This window comes from Pseudovirgaria hyperparasitica, assembly GCF_010093815.1.
Source record: "Pseudovirgaria hyperparasitica strain CBS 121739 unplaced genomic scaffold EJ05scaffold_12, whole genome shotgun sequence".
NCBI lineage: Eukaryota > Fungi > Ascomycota > Dothideomycetes > Acrospermales > Acrospermaceae > Pseudovirgaria > Pseudovirgaria hyperparasitica.
This window is the reverse complement of record NW_022985560.1, coordinates 1,400,133-1,421,924: the sequence shown is the minus strand read 5'-3', so window position 1 is coordinate 1,421,924 and position 21,792 is coordinate 1,400,133. Positions and strand designations below refer to the sequence as shown.

At 54.0% G+C, this 21,792-nt stretch overlaps 9 protein-coding genes across 9 annotated transcripts in view; 3 read left to right on the top strand and 6 right to left on the bottom strand.

The window, feature by feature from the left end:
- Positions 1 to 150, top strand: part of EJ05DRAFT_519000 (uncharacterized protein) — a gene marked incomplete at both ends in the record, with an annotated part of 2,657 nt that extends 2,507 nt beyond the window's left edge. The window contains one exon of the mRNA XM_033748716.1: positions 101 to 150. Coding sequence (XP_033598739.1) covers positions 101 to 150 — 50 coding nt within the window. The remainder of the gene's footprint in view (positions 1 to 100) is intronic.
- EJ05DRAFT_478298 (tricalbin) lies at positions 133 to 5,522 on the bottom strand. The gene is made up of 5 exons (XM_033744432.1): positions 4,940 to 5,522; positions 4,816 to 4,878; positions 2,107 to 4,759; positions 1,773 to 2,059; positions 133 to 1,726 (listed from the first exon to the last, which is right to left on the bottom strand). Exons 1-5 carry the CDS (start codon positions 5,129 to 5,131, stop codon positions 416 to 418), a joined length of 4,506 nt encoding a protein of 1,501 aa, XP_033598738.1. The 5' UTR covers positions 5,132 to 5,522; the 3' UTR covers positions 133 to 415.
- EJ05DRAFT_96277 (uncharacterized protein) lies at positions 5,099 to 6,175 on the bottom strand. The gene has a single exon (XM_033750100.1). It carries the CDS (start codon positions 5,765 to 5,767, stop codon positions 5,138 to 5,140), a length of 630 nt encoding a protein of 209 aa, XP_033598737.1. The 5' UTR covers positions 5,768 to 6,175; the 3' UTR covers positions 5,099 to 5,137.
- A 341-nt stretch (positions 6,176 to 6,516) lies between these two features.
- EJ05DRAFT_512810 (uncharacterized protein) lies at positions 6,517 to 8,383 on the bottom strand (the record flags this gene model as incomplete). The annotated part of the gene is made up of 2 exons (XM_033748370.1): positions 8,087 to 8,383; positions 6,517 to 8,010 (listed from the first exon to the last, which is right to left on the bottom strand). The coding sequence occupies exons 1-2, from the start codon at positions 8,210 to 8,212 to the stop codon at positions 6,517 to 6,519; spliced, it is 1,620 nt and encodes a 539-aa protein (XP_033598736.1). The 5' UTR covers positions 8,213 to 8,383.
- Positions 8,384 to 8,843: 460 nt separating this feature from the next.
- EJ05DRAFT_478295 (UTP-glucose-1-phosphate uridylyltransferas-like protein) lies at positions 8,844 to 11,803 on the bottom strand. The gene is made up of 3 exons (XM_033744431.1): positions 11,235 to 11,803; positions 10,463 to 10,558; positions 8,844 to 10,407 (listed from the first exon to the last, which is right to left on the bottom strand). Exons 1-3 carry the CDS (start codon positions 11,349 to 11,351, stop codon positions 9,040 to 9,042), a joined length of 1,581 nt encoding a protein of 526 aa, XP_033598735.1. The 5' UTR covers positions 11,352 to 11,803; the 3' UTR covers positions 8,844 to 9,039.
- Positions 11,804 to 12,479: 676 nt separating this feature from the next.
- On the bottom strand, positions 12,480 to 13,928 carry EJ05DRAFT_478293 (uncharacterized protein). Its single transcript, XM_033744430.1, has 2 exons — positions 13,196 to 13,928; positions 12,480 to 13,111 (listed from the first exon to the last, which is right to left on the bottom strand). The coding sequence occupies exons 1-2, from the start codon at positions 13,796 to 13,798 to the stop codon at positions 12,932 to 12,934; spliced, it is 783 nt and encodes a 260-aa protein (XP_033598734.1). The 5' UTR covers positions 13,799 to 13,928; the 3' UTR covers positions 12,480 to 12,931.
- Positions 13,929 to 14,418: 490 nt separating this feature from the next.
- EJ05DRAFT_478291 (TPR-like protein) lies at positions 14,419 to 16,263 on the top strand. Its single transcript, XM_033744429.1, has 2 exons — positions 14,419 to 15,868; positions 15,942 to 16,263. Exons 1-2 carry the CDS (start codon positions 14,696 to 14,698, stop codon positions 16,089 to 16,091), a joined length of 1,323 nt encoding a protein of 440 aa, XP_033598733.1. The 5' UTR covers positions 14,419 to 14,695; the 3' UTR covers positions 16,092 to 16,263.
- Positions 16,264 to 17,968: 1,705 nt separating this feature from the next.
- Positions 17,969 to 20,058, bottom strand: EJ05DRAFT_512806 (uncharacterized protein; the record flags this gene model as incomplete). The annotated part of the gene is made up of 2 exons (XM_033748369.1): positions 19,757 to 20,058; positions 17,969 to 19,701 (listed from the first exon to the last, which is right to left on the bottom strand). Exons 1-2 carry the CDS (start codon positions 19,944 to 19,946, stop codon positions 17,969 to 17,971), a joined length of 1,923 nt encoding a protein of 640 aa, XP_033598732.1. The 5' UTR covers positions 19,947 to 20,058.
- A 536-nt stretch (positions 20,059 to 20,594) lies between these two features.
- On the top strand, positions 20,595 to 21,789 carry EJ05DRAFT_540042 (uncharacterized protein; the record flags this gene model as incomplete). The annotated part of the gene is made up of 2 exons (XM_033749575.1): positions 20,595 to 21,352; positions 21,502 to 21,789. The coding sequence occupies exons 1-2, from the start codon at positions 20,666 to 20,668 to the stop codon at positions 21,787 to 21,789; spliced, it is 975 nt and encodes a 324-aa protein (XP_033598731.1). The 5' UTR covers positions 20,595 to 20,665.
- Between the last annotated feature and the right edge of the window lie 3 nt (positions 21,790 to 21,792).

The window sequence follows — 21,792 nt, the reverse complement described above, 5'->3', positions numbered from 1 at the left end:
GGGGAGAGGAGATGTAGGGAGGTGGGGAGAAGGGTGTTTGTAGGGGGGGAGGGGTTGTGAGATGTACTAGGGAGTAGAGGATTACGGTGTTTCGCTTCAGTTCAGGAATCAACATCAACATCAACATCACCAGCAGAAGCACAAGCATAAACACCCCAGGAACGATATGCGCGCGAGCCTTGCCACCTGGCCTAGCTACTCACTCTGTCCATCTTGTACTCAAAAAAGGGGTTGGAAACATTTTTGTAGAAGAAGAAGTTTGTAGCCACGATCACCGCCCTAGAGAAAAATACACAGCAAGCCCGGCGTCGTCGTCAACACATCTTTGCTTTAATTTCCATCCTAACCCCCAACAACCCAAGCCACTCCAGGCCGAGAGTTAGATATAGTCCACCCCCGCCCATCAAGCCTCCCATCACGACGGCGTCACGCTGCGCTCCCGCCCCCTCGACGTCCCAAGAATACTCCGCCGCAGCTTCCCCGGACTATGCGGCGTCAACTCGCGCGCGGCCCCATCCCGATCCGCCGACGGCACAAACTGGCTCCGGACGACAACATGACCCTCGCCCACCTGCATCGACCGCTCGCCGCCACCGCTGCCCGAGTCGTCGATGAAAAAGGGCACGGAGCCGAGCTCGTCGTCGCTGCCAAACGTGCTGTGGTCCTTGACCGTAATCTTAAAGGCCGTGTCGGCGGCGCATTGGACCTTGAAGGTCTCGCTGCTGTCCGGCCAGGTGACCGGGTCGCCGGACCTGGACTTGATGGCTTTGGTCTTGTGGACTTCCTTGTCGCCCTTGCCCGTCTTCATCTCGACGTGTACGCGGACGTTGGAGCCCGAGGGGTACTCTGATGCCGAGACGATGGTGAATGATGCAATACCAGTCTCGGCGCCTCCGGGTGAGACACCCATCTGGCTGGAGATGGACTGGGCGCCCATCGATCGGTGGCGGTGGTGGTTAGTCGGGGTGACTGCTTGAGGGTTGGCGGAGCCAGGAGGCGAGTCCGGGTCCTGGTCGTCGACGGATATCTTGGGGTTAGCCGAGCCGTTGATTGAGTCAGCGTCCGTGTCGTTTTCGCCCTTCTTCTTGCCCCTGAACGTGCGACCCAGGAACGTTGCTCCTTTGACCACACCACCTCCCACAAACACGGCACCCTTGCCCACCCCTTTGACGGGTGCGCCAATCACCTTGCCAGGAGCAGCAAACGTGCCGTGGAAGGTCGAGGAGCCTTGTCTAGTGCGCGTGACATAATCTGGCTTGAACAGCATCTTCAGCCTGACCGCACCCGATTTGCCATCTAGTCCCAGTGTAACTTCTTGCGCCTGGAACGGCTCGAGTATGTCCAGATTAATGGCGGCTTTGCCCAGCAGGTCAGCCTTGTCGCCAAAGTCCCAGTCGTAAACAACAACATCAAACTGCGCCGCTGTTCTGGACCGAACTTGAACTTCAAAGAACTCGTTCCACGCCGGATGCAGCGTCTTCTTCTGGGTTTTGGTCTTGAATATCTCCTTGCCATTCAGGTTGAACTTGCAGTACGGATCACTGTAGCCGTTGCGGTCCGCAGCCGGCAGGTCAGCCGCATCAAGAACGTCGACGCGCAAGGTGCCGGAGTTGTTGAAGCTCTCGCTAGGATCCAGCTGCATCTTGACAGGAATGTACTTGAGGCTCACAGTGATCTTGCTCCCCTTGCCGTGCTCGTCTTTTAGCGTGAACAGAGTGGGCGCATACTTATAAATGTTAGCATATTCAAGCACGAACATGAAGCAGTCTCACCAGAGCTCGACGTAGGACATCGATCGTGTTCCCCGTCAGTTTGGCAATAATATGGCTTTCCTTGCCCTCGCCCTTTCTGTCCACTTCCTCTATCAGACGAAGCGTGATCTTCGAAAAGTCGAGCTCGCGAACCATGGCATCGCCAGTCTCGTTGAACGTGTGTTTCTTCGACCGAACCTTCGAGCTCGAATAAGAGGCAAACGCCATGTCGTCCATGACAATCTCAACGTAGCAGTCCGCCTCCGACAGATCCGCGTCGATCAGCTTGAAGACGACAAGCCCAGATTCTATCCAATATTAGCACATGTGAAACGCAAGCCACAAGAAAACCCACCGTATTGGCCAATGTTCTCCGCATCGATCCTCAGCTTCGGCACGACCTTCTTCGGCTTGTCTTCCAGCTCCGTCTGCTCGCGTTCTCCCTCTGCGAGCTTCTTGGCGAGATCTACTTCGCCATTAGCATCGCCAGCCTTGCGGAGAGAGGTAATGGTACCACTGCGGGACAGCGATCCACGCTCTCGGGCAGGCTCGATGCTCTTTCTGATCGAATCTGTGCTTGCTCTGTTAGTGGTGCCATCAAGACTGGGTCTACTCTCGTCAGTACTACCGCGCAAGCTCTCCCGATCCTCTTCGTCAGGATCGATTATAGGCTCCGTCGGGTAGAATGATGCAGTATAGTTCAGCGTGCCCTTGACGACGCCTCGGGCTCCGGAGCGGAGAGCGCCAGCAATAGGGTCCTTGTTTTCTTGTGCTTCGTATTCCCCTTCGCTGTTCTGCCTGAGGAAGTCTGCACATGGTAGCTCGATGTGACCCAACGATCGATCGCGCCCAACATTTTCTTGGTCCATTACTTCAAGCACTAGCTTCTCTCGAGCGGAGTGCACAGGCACGTACAGGACCTCGTCCCAGTCCGGGTTGAGATTGTTCTTGAATGTGACGGTACGGCCTTTCTCAATTCCCGAAAGGAGGACGCGCACGTATGGATCGGACTTGCCCATTGTTTCCACATTGCGAAGATCGCGGGCGTTGATGAAATGCAACCGCATAACACCAATCGGCGTGACGTAGCCGCCAGAGCCTCCAAGCGCTCCAGTCATCTGCACTGGCTTCCACTGTATCATCATTTTCGCCCGCCCTGTCTTGACACCAGCCAGGCTGTACCATTCGTGACCTTTGGCTTGCAAGTCAAGCATATCGTCGAGCTTGATCTGGTAGTTTCCGACAATGGGATCGACCGCAATGTCGCGATCGTCCTTGATCACGAGCCCCAACTTCGCCTTTCTACGGTCGGTGATGAGCATTTCCTTGGTGGCATCGGGCCAGATTGGGTCATTTGTTCTCTTGAGCTTCTTCGAGATCTGGACTTCCTTGCCGTTCAGAAGCAGGACCGCGTACGGGTTCAACTGTCCGATCATGCTCTTGGAGTGGTCGAGCTCTTTAGCACGCTCGACGGTAAACTTCACTATACCAGTAAGAGATTCTGGTGGGGGTTCCTCCACACCTCCCTCGAGCTTCCGGCCTTCCAGTACGGGGAAGAAGCGAATGTCACATTGCACGATGCCACGAGGTCGACCATTCGCCAGTACCTCAAGCTGCAGGTTCTCGTGTTCGGGTTGTGTTTCCAGTTGCTCGAGGTCGAAATTCGCTTTTCCGAGCTCCTTGTCTTTGCGGTACTCGTTGTAATCGTAGGTCCCGATAGTGAGCTGATCGCGAAGCGACGTCACAATAATGTTTACCGTCTCATTCCAGCGGGGGTTGGTATTCTCATGCGCAGTCTTGGTCCTACCAAGAGGGTCCCTGTCATTGATAGACACGACAGCATACGGGTCGGGAGTGCCGGAGAACTTGTCGGGGTTCTTGAGCCCTTGCGCTCCATGGAACTGTATCTGGACAACACCGATAGCTTGATCCACTGGATTTCCAGCAAGCATTTTAGCAACCTCGATCGGGAAGACGTTAGGATCGTACATCATCGGTCCCAGGTTTGCGTGAACCTGTTCCATGATGAAGCTTTCTAGGCCGGGAAGGAAATTGATATCGAAGCCAAAGGTATCGCCACCAAGAGGCTTGCAGACATAATCGATGGTGGGACGCTCCAGGAAGCATATCTCAATCCTCTCAATGTGTGGAAATGGCAACTGCAGCTTCATCTTCACCCGCATCAACCCAGAAAAGGCCATGTCTTCCACAATGACGTCCAAGCCCTTGCTGACCATACCCTTGCCAATCCTCACTTCAAGAACGACTTTTGGGTTGATCTTTGTTTTGATCTGCTTGGCCGTCAGATCAGCCACGTCGTTGGGCGTGAAGCTGAATTTCCAGTCCATCAACACGATGTCGTCCTCGGCTTTGGGGTAGGTTTTGACATGTTCCATCCGTGGTGGTTTTGTGCCCAGGGTGAAAGTCTTTAGCCGAAGACTGTCCAAAAAGGCCGGTGTTGCCGTCGAGAGAACCTGATCAACCGATTGCACGATGGTGTTGCACAGAATTGGTTGGTAGATGGGCCAAAACTTGACCAGAAAGCTGTTGATCCATTCCAGCGACTCATGGTCAGTCTCCAACTTCGTCTTCGCGAGCTCTCGATTGACGTCGTCTCGGAAGTTTCGGCGCACTCTGCGGAGAGAGGTTCGATAGTAGGTTGTACAGAACGCGCCTACGATGAAGATCCATCCCAGACCACCGCCCAGGATGCCAACAACCCAGCACGTAAGGCAAGCGAATACCATGATTCCAGCATTGTGGTACCAGTCTCCAAAGAACTTGTCGTCAATCTTGCCCTCGAGCCATGTCTGGTGATCAAGCAGTGTAGTGCCGTCGTCATCGTCGTTCTTCAGTGCGCCGAATCGAGGTGCCCAGCCTACGCGCGACCATTCATCCTCTTCCTCTTTTGTCTTGCCGTTGGCATTATCCGTCGGGGCATTGTCTGGAGTAATAGCACCAGATTTCGTAGCAGGGGGAAGATCGTATTTTTTGGCCGAGCCGTCATCCTAGCACGTCGGATAAGTATTATATTCCTGTACCAAACATTGCTTTGGAAACTCACGACATCAGATACGAGAGCGGTCGCTTTCGGATTGTGCTCCTTCTGCACACCTTCAGGAATGCGCTATGAGATTATTTTAGCCAGAATTCCTGTGCAATGCCCAAGTTGTGTCATGGGAGCTTACAGCTCTCGCCTGAGCGGCCTTCTCCTCTGGGCTGGCATTGGGATCGAACTGCAGAGCCGTGGCGCCACCCTTCTTTGCCTCGTTTACGAGCTTGTCCTCTGCGTCCTGTGCAGTGACTGAGCTGTTCGGATCCGCGGCGGCCTCGATCGCGCCCTGCTGCTTCAGCTCTGCTTCAGACCGTTGCGTTGCCATGGTCAATCACATATGCCAATCGCAGCACTTGTTAATGATGAGCAGGCTATGGACAAAGATCCGTGAAGCTTGAAGCTCGGGCTGAGGTTGTTTGCAGGAGGAGGTTATGGTAGCTGTATAAGTAGCTAAGCCTGACGTGACGTGGGCGTCGGGTCGGGGGTGGTGGTGGTGGTAGGACCAGACCCTAGACAGCAGCTCCGAAGCCAATTGCAGTCGTCCAGTTAGCTGTCTCGGAGGGCTGAAAAAAGAAAAGAGAATTAGGAAATGTGGTAGGAGGATGAGGTAGGGAATCGAAGAATGAAAAGAATGTGACGATGGTGGAAGAGGGAGAGAGAGTGGGAGCAGAGAGGACAAGACAAGAAATGGAGGTGGCAGATTACGAGGGTGTTGGGTAGGTGTGTGTTTGGTGAAGCTCCAGTTCCAGTTCCAGTCCCCCCAATCTACGAGCACTAATCCTTCGCCTAAGTCAAGATCGGGGATAGGTTCTAGTGATAGTTTGCATGGCATACGTAGATCTGACCAGCCGCGCCACGATGAATCTATGAAATCCATGATTAGCAGCAATTGGTCGCGTCCGTGAGCAATGCACTGCACGTCAAAAAAAGAGACCGGAGGAGGCCCGCCAGCCCGCTTCATTCCTCGCTTCTGGCGCACTTCTCAGCTGTCCACCACCTCTCCCTTCATGCCCGTCCCAAACACACAGTCCTTCACAATCATCATTCATTGTGTGACTCGGTACACAGGATGTCATTGCGCTTCCATGTAAGTCATCACGTTTGCATGTGCCGGTATTCCCAAACCTAAACCCCATCGTTCGCCTGGTAAGAAAGAGTAATTATCCCAGCAAATGACGCACACAGAAGAAGACAGACTCCACCAACTCCACCAGATCCACCGGCTGGGCTGTGCGCAACAGCTTCTAATCTTCCGTTGCCGATCCATTCATCCTGGGAAAACCCCGGTCGTCGTGTCGCATGGCATGTGTTCCAGGTTCCTAGGGGGGGTGTGTGGGTAGACCAGATCGGACGCGTATATATATCTAGGTGTGAATATGTGTGTGTATATAATATGTATTCGTACGTATCGTATGTATATATTGCCGTGACGCTTTCAAATAAATAAAAAAACACAACAGGAATCGTGTCAAGTCATGTCATTCTTGGTATCATGTCCAAAACTCCAGTCCCCACCCCCTTCGCTCGCTTTCTCCCAAAACCAGAACTATGTGTCTCGCGCATGTTGTTGTCCCAGACCAATGTCATCATGCGCTATCAAATCAATGCCAAAAAAAAAAAAAAGATTTCGTTCCTCCCTTCTCATGATGAGAATCGAGTAGAGACAGCTTCAGGACCTGCCACTCACAAGTCGCTGTAGCACGTGCGTCATCATCGCCAGGGTGCGTCGTTGGGATATCTGCGACCAGAAACACCATCGACAGGCGTCACATATCGGTGAAACCGTGGTCTCTCCGGCCGGTCTCGCTCTCGATCGTAATCCCGGTCGCGATCTCTCGACCTCACCCGGGTGCGTTCGCGGTCCCGTTCTCTTTCCCGATCACGGTCGCGATATCTATCACGATCGTCGCTAGAAGGCCTTCTGGCGGCCTTGTGCCGAGTCGGCAGACGCTCGTAGTCTGGGGGCTCTACAATCTTTGGCGTCCGTTGTCGACTGTCAGACGCAGGAGCGCCGCTGTATCGAACGTGGTGCCCTCCATCGTAGCGGCCTGGTCCGGGGACTGCTGACGATCTGCGTGGTTGCATGTGCTGCGCGACTGTGGTGGCAAACATTGGCTCGCGGGATGGTACGAAGCCTGATGGGGCGCCGTTGATTTCCACTGTAGGTGGTGGAACGTGGGAGTACCGACGCGGTCCTTCATTGTAGGGAGGGAAATAATCTCGTGAAGCGGGTGGAACCTCGTGGCTACGGCGCTGCCGGAGCACTGGATCTCTCCTGTGACGAGCACTTGGAACATCCGAGTCGGAATCCGTTGATGTATAACTGGCTCGCCGGCGACTAGGAGGACTGCGGTCTCTCGGGCTGTGGCTATGAGCGCTGCGTGGAGACTTTGGAGATCTCCGTTTTGTAGACTCTCTGTGCTCCATTGGTATTGGATTCGGGTCTTCGTATGCTTCTTCATCTTCGTCCTCGGGGATCTCTTCTCCATCGCCCTCCTTTTCGGGTAGGCTACGCCGGCGTGCCCACGGCACAAAGTGTCGGACAGTGTTTGCTACCATCCGGCCCCTGTCTTGCATGAATTCTCGTGGACTTTTGTTCTTCGACCATCGCCTGATAATGGTTGGCCTGCCTTCGCGGTTGCGATAGAGTGGATCTCGGAAATAGTTTGCGGCTCCGGCTCGTTCATCGGCCGAACTGTCGGCCAAGTCCTCACTGGGAGTCCGCTGATCTGGACGCGGTTGCTGCTGGGCGGCCCTCTGTTCTGCCAGAGCGTCCTTGCGCAGCTTCTCGGATACGTCTTCATACCACGATATCATGTCCTCATCGGGTTCGGATGGGAAGGCCTGCTTGGGCAGTAGCTTTGGAAAGGCAGCCCCAGTGGCTGGGTCTATAATCTCGAATCGCGAGACGGCGCATTGTAGAAATCCCACATGCTCTTCCGGTCCGAGCATCAATTGAATCGTCTGCCACGTTATGAAACCTTTCCTCTTCAAGGCCGGCACGCTCGGGGCGGTGTATCCTTCATCGCTCGGCGCAGGCTGCAGCGAATGAAGGCAGCCAAGAGCTTTGTAGATGAAGGCAATGGACGATGGCGGCTCTTTCTCGAACAGAATATCGTAATCCCCGCCGACTGCCCGATAGAATGCCGCGAGTTGTGAGGGTGTGACGTCCGGACAGTCAGGGTTTGCGTCATATGTCTTCGTCTATGGTTTGTTGAAGGGGGAGGTCAGCCATCTGCAAATGGAGAGGGACAGGACCCAAGAAGACGACTACTCATACAATGTAATTATAGATACCAGTCAACAGACGGTGAAGTAAGTCGGTTCCAACCTTGTTGTCTTGAAAGAGATAGCCCCAGTACTGCAGAGCCTCACGGGTCGGTGGGTCAAGCTGTTCGTCGTCCATGTTGGTGCAAACTATTCCAAAAGGAAGCTCGAAAGAACAGCAGCGCCAGACAGCTGGCTGATAGACTGGTCGATCATCAACGACTGCGACAGGGCTTCCATTCAGCTTTTGAGTGATTATTGCGCAGCAGCTGTGAAGTAATTATTGAGGAGGTCGTTCTGAGGCGGGAGGTCTGTCTTTTCTTGGCCAAACAGCACCACAAACTTGAACTTTGGGGGCTGCCTGGCCTGGCTGCCCCACTCCCCCCCACTTGTGTGCCGTCGCGCGCTAATATGTCATGATTCCAGTCGTCCACTGGCAGCAGCCTTTCACTTGGAGCACGCTAGTCAACTGATTTGTGCCGTCAACAGGCTTCACTTCAAGGCTGGGAGAGAGAGCGCTAATCTTTCGACTCCGCACAGGCATCGACAGCTGCCTAGGTAGTAATTAATAATTAGATCCAACTCTCTCGACGCGTCGGTAGTCGGTAGTGTCGTAGCACAGCCACACTTTGACCAGTCGCCTTATTGAGGCGCCGTTCAGGAGAGAGAATTAGATTAATCACACAGGCAGGCAGGCAGGCAGGCAGGCAGGCAGGCAGGCAGGCAGGCAGGCAGGCAGGCAGGCAGGCAGGCAGGCAGGCATGCATGATGATGATATGATGTTGTTCTATTACTTGATTCATTTTGTGTGTGGAAAAAAGGGTAGGTATAATTCTATTACAATGCAGTCCGATATATATCATCATCCGGCTAAGGCATACTACCTTTCCTGTGTACGTAACATCATGATAGGATTGACAATAACACATGTCGAGACTCCGGCACGTATGCGCACAGCTGCCCTCTCTAGTGCTCCAACAGCCTGAGCGAACCTTGCACAACGACATTCTCAAGAATGGAGCCGGGTGGAACGTCAATGGTGCTGCCCTCGCTCGCAACAATGATGACGGTTCCCTTCAGCACGACGCCACGGCCGAGGTTGACGGCACCGGTGATGGTGAGATGGTCAAGCTCGACAATCTTGGGTATGCTGGGGATGCGCGACTGGAAGCTCGAGACTTTCTTAAAGTCGCTGCCAAGCTTGATGAGGGGAGCCGGGCCGAATCGGTTGGGGTCGATGACCAGTTGGCCGTGCTGGAGGGTGTAGAGATCAGACTTGACAAGCATGAGGTCCGAGCACGTCTTGACCGGCAAGAAGCGGCGACGCGGGACATTGACACCGTGAGCGTTGGAGAAGTGACGAATGGCCGCACCGACGGCCGTCTCGAGTTGCAGGACGGACAGGTCCGCCTCACCCTTCTTGTCGGCAGGGATCGACTTTCCGTTGGGGATGATCTCCATGGAGAGCTCGTTGTTCTCAACAACGCGCTTGACGGCGCGCAGGTTCAGCCAGATGTTGTTCGTGTTGAAGTACTTGAACTTCTTGATCGACTTGAACTCGTTGACGTGCTCCTTGGGGACCTGGGCAATTTCGAGCAGACGGACGGACCCCTCGTAGTCGATAATGGTACCACCCTTGACATCGGCCTTGGTCTTGTCGGTCAGCTCCATAATGTACTCGGACTTGGTGTCAACCATGTGCTGAAGAATGCGGAGATCCACGACGGCGCCCAGGTTGTCGGCGTTGGACAGGAAGATGATCTCGACGCCCTTTTCGAGCAGCTTGTCGAGAATGCCCGAGTTGTAGAGCGACTCAAAGACGTCACCGTGGCCTGGTGGGTACCAGTTCGAGATGTCAGACTGGGCCGACTTTGGCGCGGGCAGGAGGGAGTCCTTGAGCACGCGTGGGTACTTGGACTGGTTGAAGGTCATAATGTCAATGTTGTGGCCTTCGTACTTCTTGATGATGTTGGCAGTGTCGGCGTCGGTGTTGAAGGAGTTCATGAGGACAAAGGGCACGTTGACGTCATATGTCCTGTTGAGGTACTCGATCTGGCGAACGGAAAGATCCAAGAAGGACATGCCATCGCGGACCTCGATGACGGACTTGGGACCGACACAGCCCATCGAGGTACCGAGGCCACCATTCAGCTTGACGACGGCCAGCTTGTTGAGGAAGGCGACGGACTCTGAGTTGGCGAGGTCGGCGTAGTCGACGACCTGCTCTGGCTTTGGGGGCGCAATGCGAGACCATTCGATGGCGTTGCCCTTGGCCTTGTCGTTCAAGTATCTCCGGAAGAGAGCGAAGAAGTTGTCCATTTCAGTCTCAAACCTCTAGGGAGCCAATTAGACTGTCTTCTTGTGGCTTTTCAAGTATATGGCTACGTACCTTCTTCTCTGCTGGGTCTTGGACTGTGTCGCTGAGCTGGTTGAGGGCATTGCGCATCTGGGATGCGGCGACTGAGGTGGAGGTGTTTTCAAAGGCCTGGGAGGAGCTCATGTTAGCATATGTTGATGGAGGGGTCTCCTAATGTGCCTGTCCTGTAGACAAGACTGAAGAAAGAGAAGAAGGTGTGGTGTAGCAAGCGAAAAGAGTGTGTGCCAGAGAGACTTTGCAAGACTGCCTCACAGTGATGCTCGTTCGGCGGTTGCGCTTGTTGCCACTGCTTGCTACACTCTTCGGATTGGTCGCTGTCATGGTGTGCAGTGAATCTGTCTGTGGTGGTATGACGGAAGAATCGTATCTTGTTCGCCGGCGAAAGCTCGTTTAAAGTGATGGCGGACTGTAATGGAGTGTCTGGAAGGTTCTGCGGTGTACGTGTCGTGTTGGAGAGGATGCATCACACTTGTCCAGAGTTGGCGGGCGCGTTGGACGGTGGTTTGACGGAACCTTCTCTTACAAGCACAGAGAGCGAGGAGTAGCCACTCCTCGAAGTCAATTGTGGTAGCTGAAGGCACTCTACAAACGCCAAAGTTTGACGCCCTCTTTTTTTTTTTCTTCATGATGCGTCGGTCGGTGGTGAGGCGGTGTGGGTGGTGGGGAGATGGTGCCGGATTGCAGACACGATTGCGATCCAGGGTCCAGACTTGGTCTTCGCAGCGCAATGGCATAGCAAGCAGAAATACGGCAGGTGGGACGAAGGAGAGATGCAACAACTTACAACGTGCGATTGAGTCTTGCCATGGTGTTTCCTGGCAAAGCCATCAGCTTCGCCGCCGTTGCCGGCAGCATCGCTGGGCTTCAGGTGTGAAGGGAGAGCAGTGAGCTTGGAGGCCATGATTGTAGAATGGATTGTGGTAAGAGGAAGATTGGTGTTTCAGGAGGAGGAAGAAGGAGGAGGAGAAGAAGAAAGGTGGGGAAAAGAGGGAGAAATGAGGTGTTGCAGGTGGTAGTAGCGGCAGGTAAGGTAGTAGTAGTAGTGAAAATTGATGAGGGGCAAAACAGTAGACGGCGGTGAGTGCAGTGGGAAGGATTTGCAGAGTCGGCCTGTCGATCAGATAGATAGCTGGCACAGCAGAGCACAGCACAGCACAGCACAAGCAATTGAGGTGCTTGTCAAGGGAGAGACGAGAGCAAGAGAGGAGAGGAAATGAATAGCAGGATTTGGGGCAGTCTTATATGTATATACTACTCGTAGTATATATCAAACCAGCTCTACTGCAGCCCCTGCACAACAAACATTTGATGATTGATTGATAGATAGCAGATGGCAGGATTGGGGATTGACTTGCATGAATGGATATATCTTCATTATTCATTTGACCATCCATCACCGTCGTCGGCAGCCCGCCCAGCACGAAGCACCAAGCACCAAGCACCAAGCACCAAGCACCCACACACGCCACACACGCCACTCACTGCCCAGAGCTCCCCTCCTCCCTCCTGGACCGTCCGCTGCGCCCGTGCCCCACCCTCCTCCCCCAGCGTTTTTCTCTGTTTTGCCCCAACAACAAAAAGCCTCGAGGCGGCGGTTGACAATCATCAGTCAATTGGCTTGGACCGCACAGCCTTGTTGCAGCATGTCTAAAGTATGCCTGTCCAACATTGTACATACTGCACATAACATCATGTATTGATTAGCCATCAGAGTCGTCGCATCGAGTCGCATAAATAAAATAAAAAGGTGCTTTTACCCCTGCCCCGTTGCCCCGCGCGCGCAATAGACTCCGCCTCCGCCAGCAGCTAGAGACCAGTCGGTACTAAAGTTACTGCGGCAGACTGAAGACTACCCGGCTGCACGCCTCTCTTGCTACCTACTACACTAATTACTTGTTACTACTACTACTACTACTACTACTACTACTACTACTACTACTACTACTACTACTTGCTAGCTCTACTACTAGTAATAGCTCTACTACCTACGCTGCTTGCTTGGCCCTAATTACTACTACCTACAACACCACTCCCATTCAACAATCCACAACCGCACGCTGCACCACACTAATCAATCACCTGGCTGACCGACCCGGCCCGGCATGCTTTCCGACACTGGCTAGACCGGAATTGCGGATCGGTTTGCATTCGCAGGTTTCGGGAACAACTGGATTGCATGCTTGCTTGGCCCACAGACGACACACTCTATTTTGCCATTCATATCTTTTCATCACGTCCACAATCCCTCAACAAATGCCCACATCCCGGGCTGCTTGTGCGCTTGTGCGCTTGTGCTCCTGTGCTCCTGTGCTCATTTTATACCACGAAAATACTCTATGCCCCTGAACCGGGTAACGCCTTCCTTTCAACCCGCTCAATTCTCCGAATCCAGCAGTCCGTACACGTTCCTGTCATGCCCCACCTGCTCATATATCCCCAATATCCGTCGCTTCCAACTTCCTATCCATCCTTCAACACCCTCTACACCCTCCTGATTATCTCAATCACCGGCGCGTCTGCAAAAGGGACTGCCACCGGCTTCTCCACCTGAAGCCGAATCGTAGACAACGACGTGAGCTGATGACTAAGTCCTGTCTTGCAGTCGTCTGCAAATGTCGTTGCCAGCGACTCTAATGTCTCAAACGAAGACTTTTCCATCGTCTTGATCCGTGCCATGTTAGTGAATGTATGCAAGTATGCCGACCAGAGAACCGTATCCTCGTTTCAGCAGCCATACAGACGTACCTCTGTCAAGATCTTCTCCACGTCCGAATACACTTCCCCGGACGTGCCCGAGACATTGTCGACCCACACATTAGCCACTACCAACTGTTTGCGCACCCTCTCATGACTATTCACGCCAATTATGCACGGCACGCGTACGTTCCTGAGAAACACCGTGCAAGACATCGCTCCGTCGTTCAGGAAGCAGTATCGAGCCCCAGCTCCCTCGCCCAGCATGCTTGCCTTGGGATAGCATATCTCAATCTCGCATGCCGCAAGCCTTTGACTCGACCCGGCCACTTCGGTGGCTGCCTCGTACAGGAAATCGGCCAAGTCCCACGTGCGCCTCCATTCTCCGGAGAGCTCGCCGACGGTGGCCATCAGTCGCTTGCTGAGCTTGCCATAGTGTACCGTGCTGCCGTCCACCGTGTCAGTCTGTGCGGCAGATGCGAATTGCTGGTCGAGCGTCAGGGTGATGGATATCAGTGCCGGCTGGCTCTTCTCGCGGCCCCACGAATCGTAGCCTGCGTTTGCCGTCACTCGGAGATTCTTGACAATCACCTTGTCTGCCACGTATGGGATCCTGGACACGATTTCGTGATGGGGGAGGATGATCCGGGACATGCTGCTGATGATGCAGGCCTATCTTAGAGATGGCTGGTATTTTTCGCTATTTCTCTTTTCCTACTGAAAAACCGGGGTTTCAAGGAAAGGGTTTCCGACACAGAGGTGTGAGGATTTGTTTGTGGCCAAAGTCAGACCATGCATATCAACTACAACTTTACAAACTTGTACCACAGGGCGTCATTGTCTGCCTTGCTGCCTGGCGTGCTCCGTCTGCCTGCCAAGACTAAGCGCGGAACCCTCCAGAATGCTGTAGTAGCTAGCTATATCACCACAAGCTCGACATAGCCAGGTCCACAACCTCAATTCTTCGCTCCACCAGCACATAACCTAGCACTCTCATCCAGCTTGCCCAATATGGCTGACGCACTCAAAGCCGAAGGCAACAAGCTTTTTGCAGAGAAGAAGTTTGCAGAGTCCATGTACGCAGCAGCATATCAACAACAAGCAAACAATCCTTTTAAGCTCACATAATTTGCAGTGAAAAGTTTACACAAGCTATCGAGCTCGATCCGAATAACCACGTGCTGTACTCGAATCGCTCGGGATCGTACGCCTCAATCAAGGACTTTGACAAGGCTCTGGAGGATGCGACAAAGGTTACAGAGATCAAGGCTGACTGGCCGAAAGGCTGGTCAAGGAAAGGAGCTGCTCTTCACGGCGGCGGCGACCTAGGTGCGTTTGCACTACATACTACAACACATGAGATCCACAGACTAACTTCCCGTAGTTGGCGCAACTGATGCCTACGAACAGGCCCTCAAGCTTGACGCCAACAATGCCCAGGCCAAGTCTGGTCTTGAGGCCGTGAGACGGGCGATTGAAGCAGAGGCAAGAGCTGACGGTCTGGGCGGTGACCCAAGCGGCGGCCTAGGCAACCTCTTCAACGACCCGAGCATGATGACCAAGCTTGCAAGCAATCCCAAGACGAGTTCTCTGCTCGGCGACCAGGATTTTATGCGCAAGCTACAGAGACTGCAGTCAAACCCGAATGCTATAGGCGAGGCACTGCAAGATCCGCGCATGCTGCAGGTCATGAGTGTTCTCCTCGGAATCGATATGCAGATGGGCAATCCAGGTGCAGACGGTGGCGCTCAGGCTGGGCGTGCAACAGAGGCCGAAGAGGATCTTCCAATGCCGGATGCCAGGCCGCCGCCGCCGCAGACACAAAAGGCACCAGAACCTGAGCCAGTAGAAGAAGAAATGGAAGACGAGGATGCTGTTGCGAGGCGCGAGGCCAAGGCCAAGGCTGACGAAGAGAAGAAGCTTGGTACTGACGCCTACAAGAAGCGACAGTTTGACACGGCCATCGAGCATTACAACAAAGCATGGGAGATTCACCAAGACATTACCTACCTCACCAACCTCAGCGCCGCAAAGTTCGAGAAGGGAGACTACCAAGGCGCGATTGAGGCGTGCCAGAAAGCCGTCGATCACGGACGTGAGGTATTCGCAGACTTTAAGATTATTGCAAAGGCCTTTGGACGTATGGGCTCGGCGTACGAGAAACTCGGTGACATGGCAAACGCAGTCGAATACTACAACCGCTCCCTGACCGAGCACCGCACCCCGGATGTCCTCAACAAGCTGCGCGCTGCGGAAAAAGCCAAGATCAAGGCCGAGAAGGACGCCTACATCGACCCGGCCAAGGCAGAGGAGGCCCGCGAGCTCGGCAACGCCAAGTTCAAGGAGAGCGACTGGCCCGCCGCGGTCGAGGCCTACAGCGAGATGATCAAGCGCGCCCCCACCGATCCGCGCGGATACTCGAACCGCGCCGCCTGCTTCATCAAACTGCTCACCTTCCCCTCGGCAGTGCAGGACTGCGACGAGGCCATCAAGCAGGACCCCGCCTTTGTCCGCGCCTACATCCGCAAGGCCCAGGCGTACTTTGGCATGCGCGAGTACAACAAGTGCGTCGACGCCTGTGCCGAAGCCACAGCAGCCGACAAGGACGGCAAAAACACGCGCGAGATCCAGCAGCAGGAGCAGAAGGCGCTCATGGCGCAGTACAGCGCGCGCGAGGGCGAGAGCGAGCAGGAGACGATGGAGCGGATACAGAGGGATCCCGAGGTGGGTTTTTTTTTTCTCTCTCTCTTTTCAATAACATCTTGAAGATAAGGATGTGTGCTAACTCTCGCTGCAGATTGTCCAGATCCTGCAGGATCCCGTCATGCAGAGCATTCTGCAGCAGGCCAAGGACAACCCGGCCGCGCTGCAGGAGCACATGAAGAGTCCGCACATTGCGCGGAACGTGCAGAAGCTGGTTGCTGCCGGCGTGATTCGGACGCGGTAGACGATGCTTGACGGGGTTTGCGTGACGAGATGGAATGGGGAGGAAAGGAAGGAAAGGGAAAGGGAAAGGGAAAGGGAAAGGGAAAGGGAAAGGGAAAGGGAAAGGGAAAGGGAAGAGGGAAAGGGGAAAGGGGAAAGAAAATAAAGTACGAGCCTGGGTCTGTGAGAGAGGGTGAGAGATGGAGAGGGAGAGAGAGAGAAGACTACTGGCGGCGGCGTTGGTAAAGCATAGCTAGCGATCGATCGATTGTACGTACGTTCACTCGAGCATATATATGTGTATATCCTGGGAATGCAATAGTACCGTTTGTGCCTGGCTTGCCTTGATTTGACTGGACTCGAATTGACCCAACCCGACTCGACGTGACGTGACGTGACTTGCCTTGGCTTCAGTGTATCTGACGCAGAAATGGGAGCTTGAAGTGGTGGTAGGCCCGGTCACATATAACACTAATTACTCGATATCACATCTCACATCCCACACCTCCTTTCCGAAGTGAACCTGTCGGGCCTGTTCGTGCTGGATGTAGTTGGCTGGCTAGATAGATAGCTTGATGGTCGGACGGCCGGACAGCCTGACTGACTGACTGACTGACTGACTGACTGACTGACTGGCTGACTGACTGACTGACTGACTGGCTGGCTGGCGGGCTGACTGACTGACTGACTGACTGACTAATTTACTATGCGATTGATGGAGTGAGTGAGGAAGTGAGTAAGTGAGTGAGTGAGTGAGTGAGTGAGTAAGTAAGTAGGTGAGTAAGTAAGTAGGTGAGTAAGTAGGTGAGTAAGTAAGTAAGTAAGTAAGTAAGTGAGTAAGTGAGTAAGTAAGTAAGTAGGTAAGTAGGTAAGTAAGTGAGTAAGTAAGTAGGTGAGTAAGTAAGTAAGTAAGTGAGTAAGTAAGTAAGTGAGTGAGTGAGTGAGTAAGTAAGTGAGTAAGTGAGTAAGTAAGTAGGTGAGTGAGTGAGTGAGTGAGTGATCCACTGCGTATCTTGTATATACGTAACCCACTGGTGGTAGTGAGATGAGGGGAGAGTAGGGTAGTACGTACAAACAGTAGTAAAGCAAGCAAGTCCAACAGCAAGCAAGCAAAACACCATCAATCACCCTCATAACCAAACCCCATAACCTCACTCATCGTCCATCGTCCGTCATCGACAGCTACACCTATCCTCCCTCTCCTCTCTCCCTCTCCTCTCAACTCCCCCTTCCCTCCCCTCTTAATCCCCTGAACTCTCCTCCCTCCTCCCTCCTCCTCTCCCTCCCCCCTCTCAACCCCCTGAACTCCCTCCTCTCCTCTCCTCCTCTCTCCCTCACCTTACCTCTTACCTCCCTCTTACCCCCCTTAACCCCCTACCCTCCTCCTCTCTCCTCTCCATCCTCTCCCTCCTCTCCCTCCTCTCCCTCCTCTCCCCCTCCTCTCCCTCCTCTCCTCTCCTCCTCCTCCCCTCCCCCCTCTCAACCCCCCCTTACCCCTTCACTCCCTCTTAACACTCCCATCCATCAGACCAGCCAAGTATCTATCGAACACTGATACCATACACGAGAGACTTTAGGGAGGAGGAGCTTACTGCGCTTTGAGAGCATGCTGGACAAGTAGTTCCGTCATGTCATGTCATGTCATGTCATTGCTTTGGTCTACGTGTTCTTTCTCCGTTTTCGAGCGGTTGTGGAAACATGATGCGGGATCCGAGGCTTGGGGTTGTGGATTGCGACGTGAGATGACATGACATGACAGAGCACACCTCAGCGCTGTAAAACACAACCCATAACCCACAGCCCATAACCCGCAGCCCACAAACCACAAACGACAAACCACAACCCACAGCCCATAACTCACAACCCCCACCACGCCGTCCCCCAATCCATCCATCCAACTCACCACCCACCCCCATACCCCCCACCCCGCTGCCCACCCCCAGCACTCCCAACCCCCCGCACAACCCTAATCTCACCAGGCCAATACCCACACACATACCCCACCACCCCCCCTTTCCGCCGCGCTTCCGCTTCCGCATCCACAAACACAGCCCTACGCTCCCTCCGAAACGCCGAGAGCACAGCTACCGTATCAATCGTCGCGTGTTCCGGAGAGCTGGATAAGAGTGGATGCTTGATGCGCTGCCGGGAGGCGAGAGGAGGTGGTGCGGCAGTGTCGTCGGCGCCGAAGAACGAAAAGTCGTTTGCGGCTGCGCGCCACAGGGCGTCGGAGTCGGGGTCTTGCGTGGCTGATGACATTCCGTGCTGTTTATTCTGGGTCCAGGTATCGTCTGCGTCGGAACGAGGATCGGCGGCATTCTGCCCCCTTGCCTTCACCCCGTCCTCGTCCCCGTCCTCGTCCTCGTCCGCTAGCTCTAGCACGATGTGCTCGAGGGCGAATTGCGAAGCGGCGTATTCTGCCTCGGCGAGGGCGCGGTTGCGGCCTGGTGGGAGGGTGTATGTTGATGTTGCTTCTAGCTGTGCTTTTTGCAGTTTCGCTGCGCAGGATTCTATGAGGCGGATGAGGGTTGTGGAGATGGAGCTGTCTGGCGAGGTTGGGGGGATGTTGGTTAGGGTTAGGGTGTGGAGGTGGGGGAGGTGGGGGAGGTGGGATGGGTGTAGGCTGGTTCGGTTGTTTGTGTTTGTGGTGATGAGGGTGTGGTGGATGCGGAGAGAGCGGAGGCGGGAGGGGGTTGTTGGGCTTAGGGCGTGGGTTATGGGGTGGGAGGCTGGTGGAGTGTGGTTGGTTGGGTCGTCTGGAGATGGTCTCGTGATGGTGCTTGGGAGGTTGTTTCTCGTGTTCACGCTTCCGACGTCCAGGACGCGGAGGTCCTGTTCCAGCAAGGCGGTTACAGAGTCGGGGGTTATCGGGTTGTTGGACATGTAGACTTCGCTGATGCCGCTGTTTTGATCCTCTTCGATTGCGAGGGGTCCTACCGTGCGGGTTGTGAGCGTACGCGCTACTTCTGTATCTAGAGATGCTTTGCCGCGCCATGGGTTCTGTGCGTGAGACGTGCTGAGATAGAGATGGGGCTCCGAGCTGTGTCGTCCCGGTGGAATACAATGCTGTATCAGGGTTCCCACGCCGATATCTGTGATTCGGTTCTCCCTGAGATCAAGAGACGCGACTCTTGTACGGACAGCTTGGGCTATGGTTGAGATATCCTCGTCTCTCAGCCCTAGCTGTCTCAATTTCAGAATCCTGAGAGATGAAAGCTCCCTCAGCGACTCAAACACCGTCACATCCTTCGCCGCAAGCGTCCGTGAAAGATCCAGATACACGAGCCCTTTCAGGTGGCGCAACAGCGTCGCAAGTCCCGAGGACGTGGCATTAGGGGTTGCAGAGGCATCAAGCAGGCGGAGGGAGTACGAAGGCGGCACGTTCCGAAAGAACCCCTGAATCTTCGAACTCGGCACACGAACCGTGTGCAAGGCCGAGTGATCAAAGAATGGCACTGCACGGACGATCAGAGCCTGCAGTCGCGGTAGACGCTCGAGAACATCTCGCAGCCAGTCTGAATGCGGTCCTCCGTACATTTCCGCATGAGCCGGTGGAAGACGCAGTGTATGTGTCAGTAAGCGAGTCGAGAGACTGGCCCATGACAGTGTTCGTTTGAATCTGGTGAGAGCAACTAACAGTCTCCATTAGATCTTGGTGGTTTGTAGTCTCGAATGCCAGGCTCATACTGTACGCGGCATCGTTGGCGATGCCAAAGTGTGATGCCGGACTGCCCCAGAGATGAGGCTGGAGTATTCTATACCATTCCTTGCAGACGAGTACGGCAGCACACAGATCGCGGGACCTGATATATCTCGCCACGAGGTTCCAGTGGTCGCGGCTTACGGCGTGGTCGTAGGACGGGAGTTCATCATTCATGCTGCTGGAATGAAGCGTCCTATGTGTAGGACAACAGTATACGTCAGAACGGAAGACGCTCTGACTGACCTGAGATCGAACATGGTATCGTGTCGCTCTGGGTCGGATGCTCAGATAGTTGCAAAGGTGGCGAAGCTTTGCGAATGACGTTGGATACGCTGTTGCCTGAGGCAGCTATCCCCAAGCCGAGTTCATGGGTTTCCCCCTTTATTTGAGAGTGAAACTTGACTGAACGAAAAGAATCCTCTCACATGTACCTACGAAGCGGAATTCGAGGAGGTGTAAGATCATGGTCCCTCGCAAGGTTCGGTTTCTGCTCGGCGTCAGTCTTGACAGCCTTTACCCCCAAGCCATCCATTTGTCTTGTATAGCAACCGAATTCCGTTCGTACGATACGAAAGCTGACTGAATGTTCCGAGAGTCGATCAGGTGTACTGTCATAGTAAACGCCCGACAGCGTGTCAATGTGGAAAAAGACGTGAACCCCCGCAAACAATATTGTTGTTCTCGAGTGACACAACAATTATACGCGTGCGAGTCACCTGCAAAACTGCTCCAAGTGAACAAAGTAAACCATCCTGCTGCCTGGACATGGGAGTCATAGCCAGCTAGCTTCCTCGTCCCCCATAAAAGCCTGTGAACTTCTCCAGCTCTCTCAATCCTCACATCATCCCCAAGTACATCTCCCCTTTCCGACGACGAAGTTCTGCGCAGTTGCAATGGCTTCCAAACCAAAGGCAACACGCCCAAAGGCCACTCGCGCTAAAGCAAAGGACAATCGCAAAAAGGCCAACTTACCTGCCGCGAAGCACAAACGTGCGAAAGTCACGCGCCAATCCGAAGACACGCAGACGCGTCCTGAAGAGGAAGCTGAGGCACTAATCGACTCCAAATCGTCCCAGTCGCCATTCCTGAACTTGCCCGCTGAGCTCCGGAACAGGATTTACGAATACGCTCTCACTATTCCTACTGGTTTGGATGTCGGTCCTGTGCACGCACGTTGCGAGGGCGACAAGCATTGTTGCGCTGGCAGACTGGAGATCTTCAAGACTCCTGACTCGAAGGAGGACTGGGCCCTGGGCCTTCTTGAGACCAACAAGCAGATACGCCGCGAAGCAGAACCTATCGTCTACAGCTGCAACCATTTCGTCTTCGATAGCTTCACTCATCTGGACGAGGTCCTATGCTTCGTCGGCCTAGACATGGCACGACGGATCCGCAGCATAACAGTCGAAGACTTACCAGACCCAGATGACCTACTCATACACTCGCTCTCACGCGATTGCCTAGACATATGCCGCAATATGCCCAGCATCGACATTCTCGCGTTCCAAATACTCACGCAGGAAGAAGTCGACGAGCGGAGTCAACAGTGGGCCGATATATATCACAAGCAAGTGAAACAGGTACGGATAGAATTAATTCCTGAAATGCTGGACTACCCGCCTGCGAGGGGAAGTTACTCGTCCAAACTTTACCGCCCCACTTATGCACCCCCATGGATCGAGAGCCAATACATCTACGTATGGATTGAGCTCGTGTGAAAGCTCGGCAGCAGCACAGAAGTAACCGACTAAGCCCGGCATTAGAACCGCTTCAAAACACAAGACTGGAAAGCTGGAACGATCAGAAGGGTATCGATCGAAGCACGATATACATTCAATGGCCGGCTAAGAGGACCGTCATCCGACTTGACGGAAACAGGGAGGGAAGCGATATGACAAAACAGAGCGAAACATCCTCACCGAGAAGCCCTTACAAATATGAGTCACAAGATGCAGGAGATAGTATGACCAGCACGAACATGGCATTTTGGTACTCACCCTCAACCCATGAAAGGTGATCG

Bases quoted from the DNA above. Each gene is read 5' to 3' on its own strand.
- EJ05DRAFT_478293 (XM_033744430.1), bottom strand. From the start codon at position 13,798: ATGTCCCGGATCATCCTCCCCCATCACGAAATCGTGTCCAGGATCCCA. The intron at 13,112-13,195 runs GTACGTCTGTAT...GCACGGATCAAG, and splicing joins TGGAGAAGATCTTGACAGAG to ACGATGGAAAAGTCTTCGTT.
- EJ05DRAFT_96277 (XM_033750100.1), bottom strand. From the start codon at position 5,767: ATGAAGCGGGCTGGCGGGCCTCCTCCGGTCTCTTTTTTTGACGTGCAG.
- EJ05DRAFT_478298 (XM_033744432.1), bottom strand. From the start codon at position 5,131: ATGGCAACGCAACGGTCTGAAGCAGAGCTGAAGCAGCAGGGCGCGATC. The intron at 2,060-2,106 runs GTGGGTTTTCTT...AATATTGGATAG, and splicing joins GGAGAACATTGGCCAATACG to AATCTGGGCTTGTCGTCTTC. The intron at 1,727-1,772 runs GTGAGACTGCTT...AACATTTATAAG, and splicing joins ATGTCCTACGTCGAGCTCTG to TATGCGCCCACTCTGTTCAC.
- EJ05DRAFT_478295 (XM_033744431.1), bottom strand. From the start codon at position 11,351: ATGGCCTCCAAGCTCACTGCTCTCCCTTCACACCTGAAGCCCAGCGAT. The intron at 10,559-11,234 runs GTAAGTTGTTGC...AGCTCCTCCCAG, and splicing joins GCAAGACTCAATCGCACGTT to GCCTTTGAAAACACCTCCAC. The intron at 10,408-10,462 runs GTACGTAGCCAT...TTGGCTCCCTAG, and splicing joins AAGACCCAGCAGAGAAGAAG to AGGTTTGAGACTGAAATGGA.
- EJ05DRAFT_478291 (XM_033744429.1), top strand. From the start codon at position 14,696: ATGATGACCAAGCTTGCAAGCAATCCCAAGACGAGTTCTCTGCTCGGC. The intron at 15,869-15,941 runs GTGGGTTTTTTT...CTCTCGCTGCAG, and splicing joins GGATACAGAGGGATCCCGAG to ATTGTCCAGATCCTGCAGGA.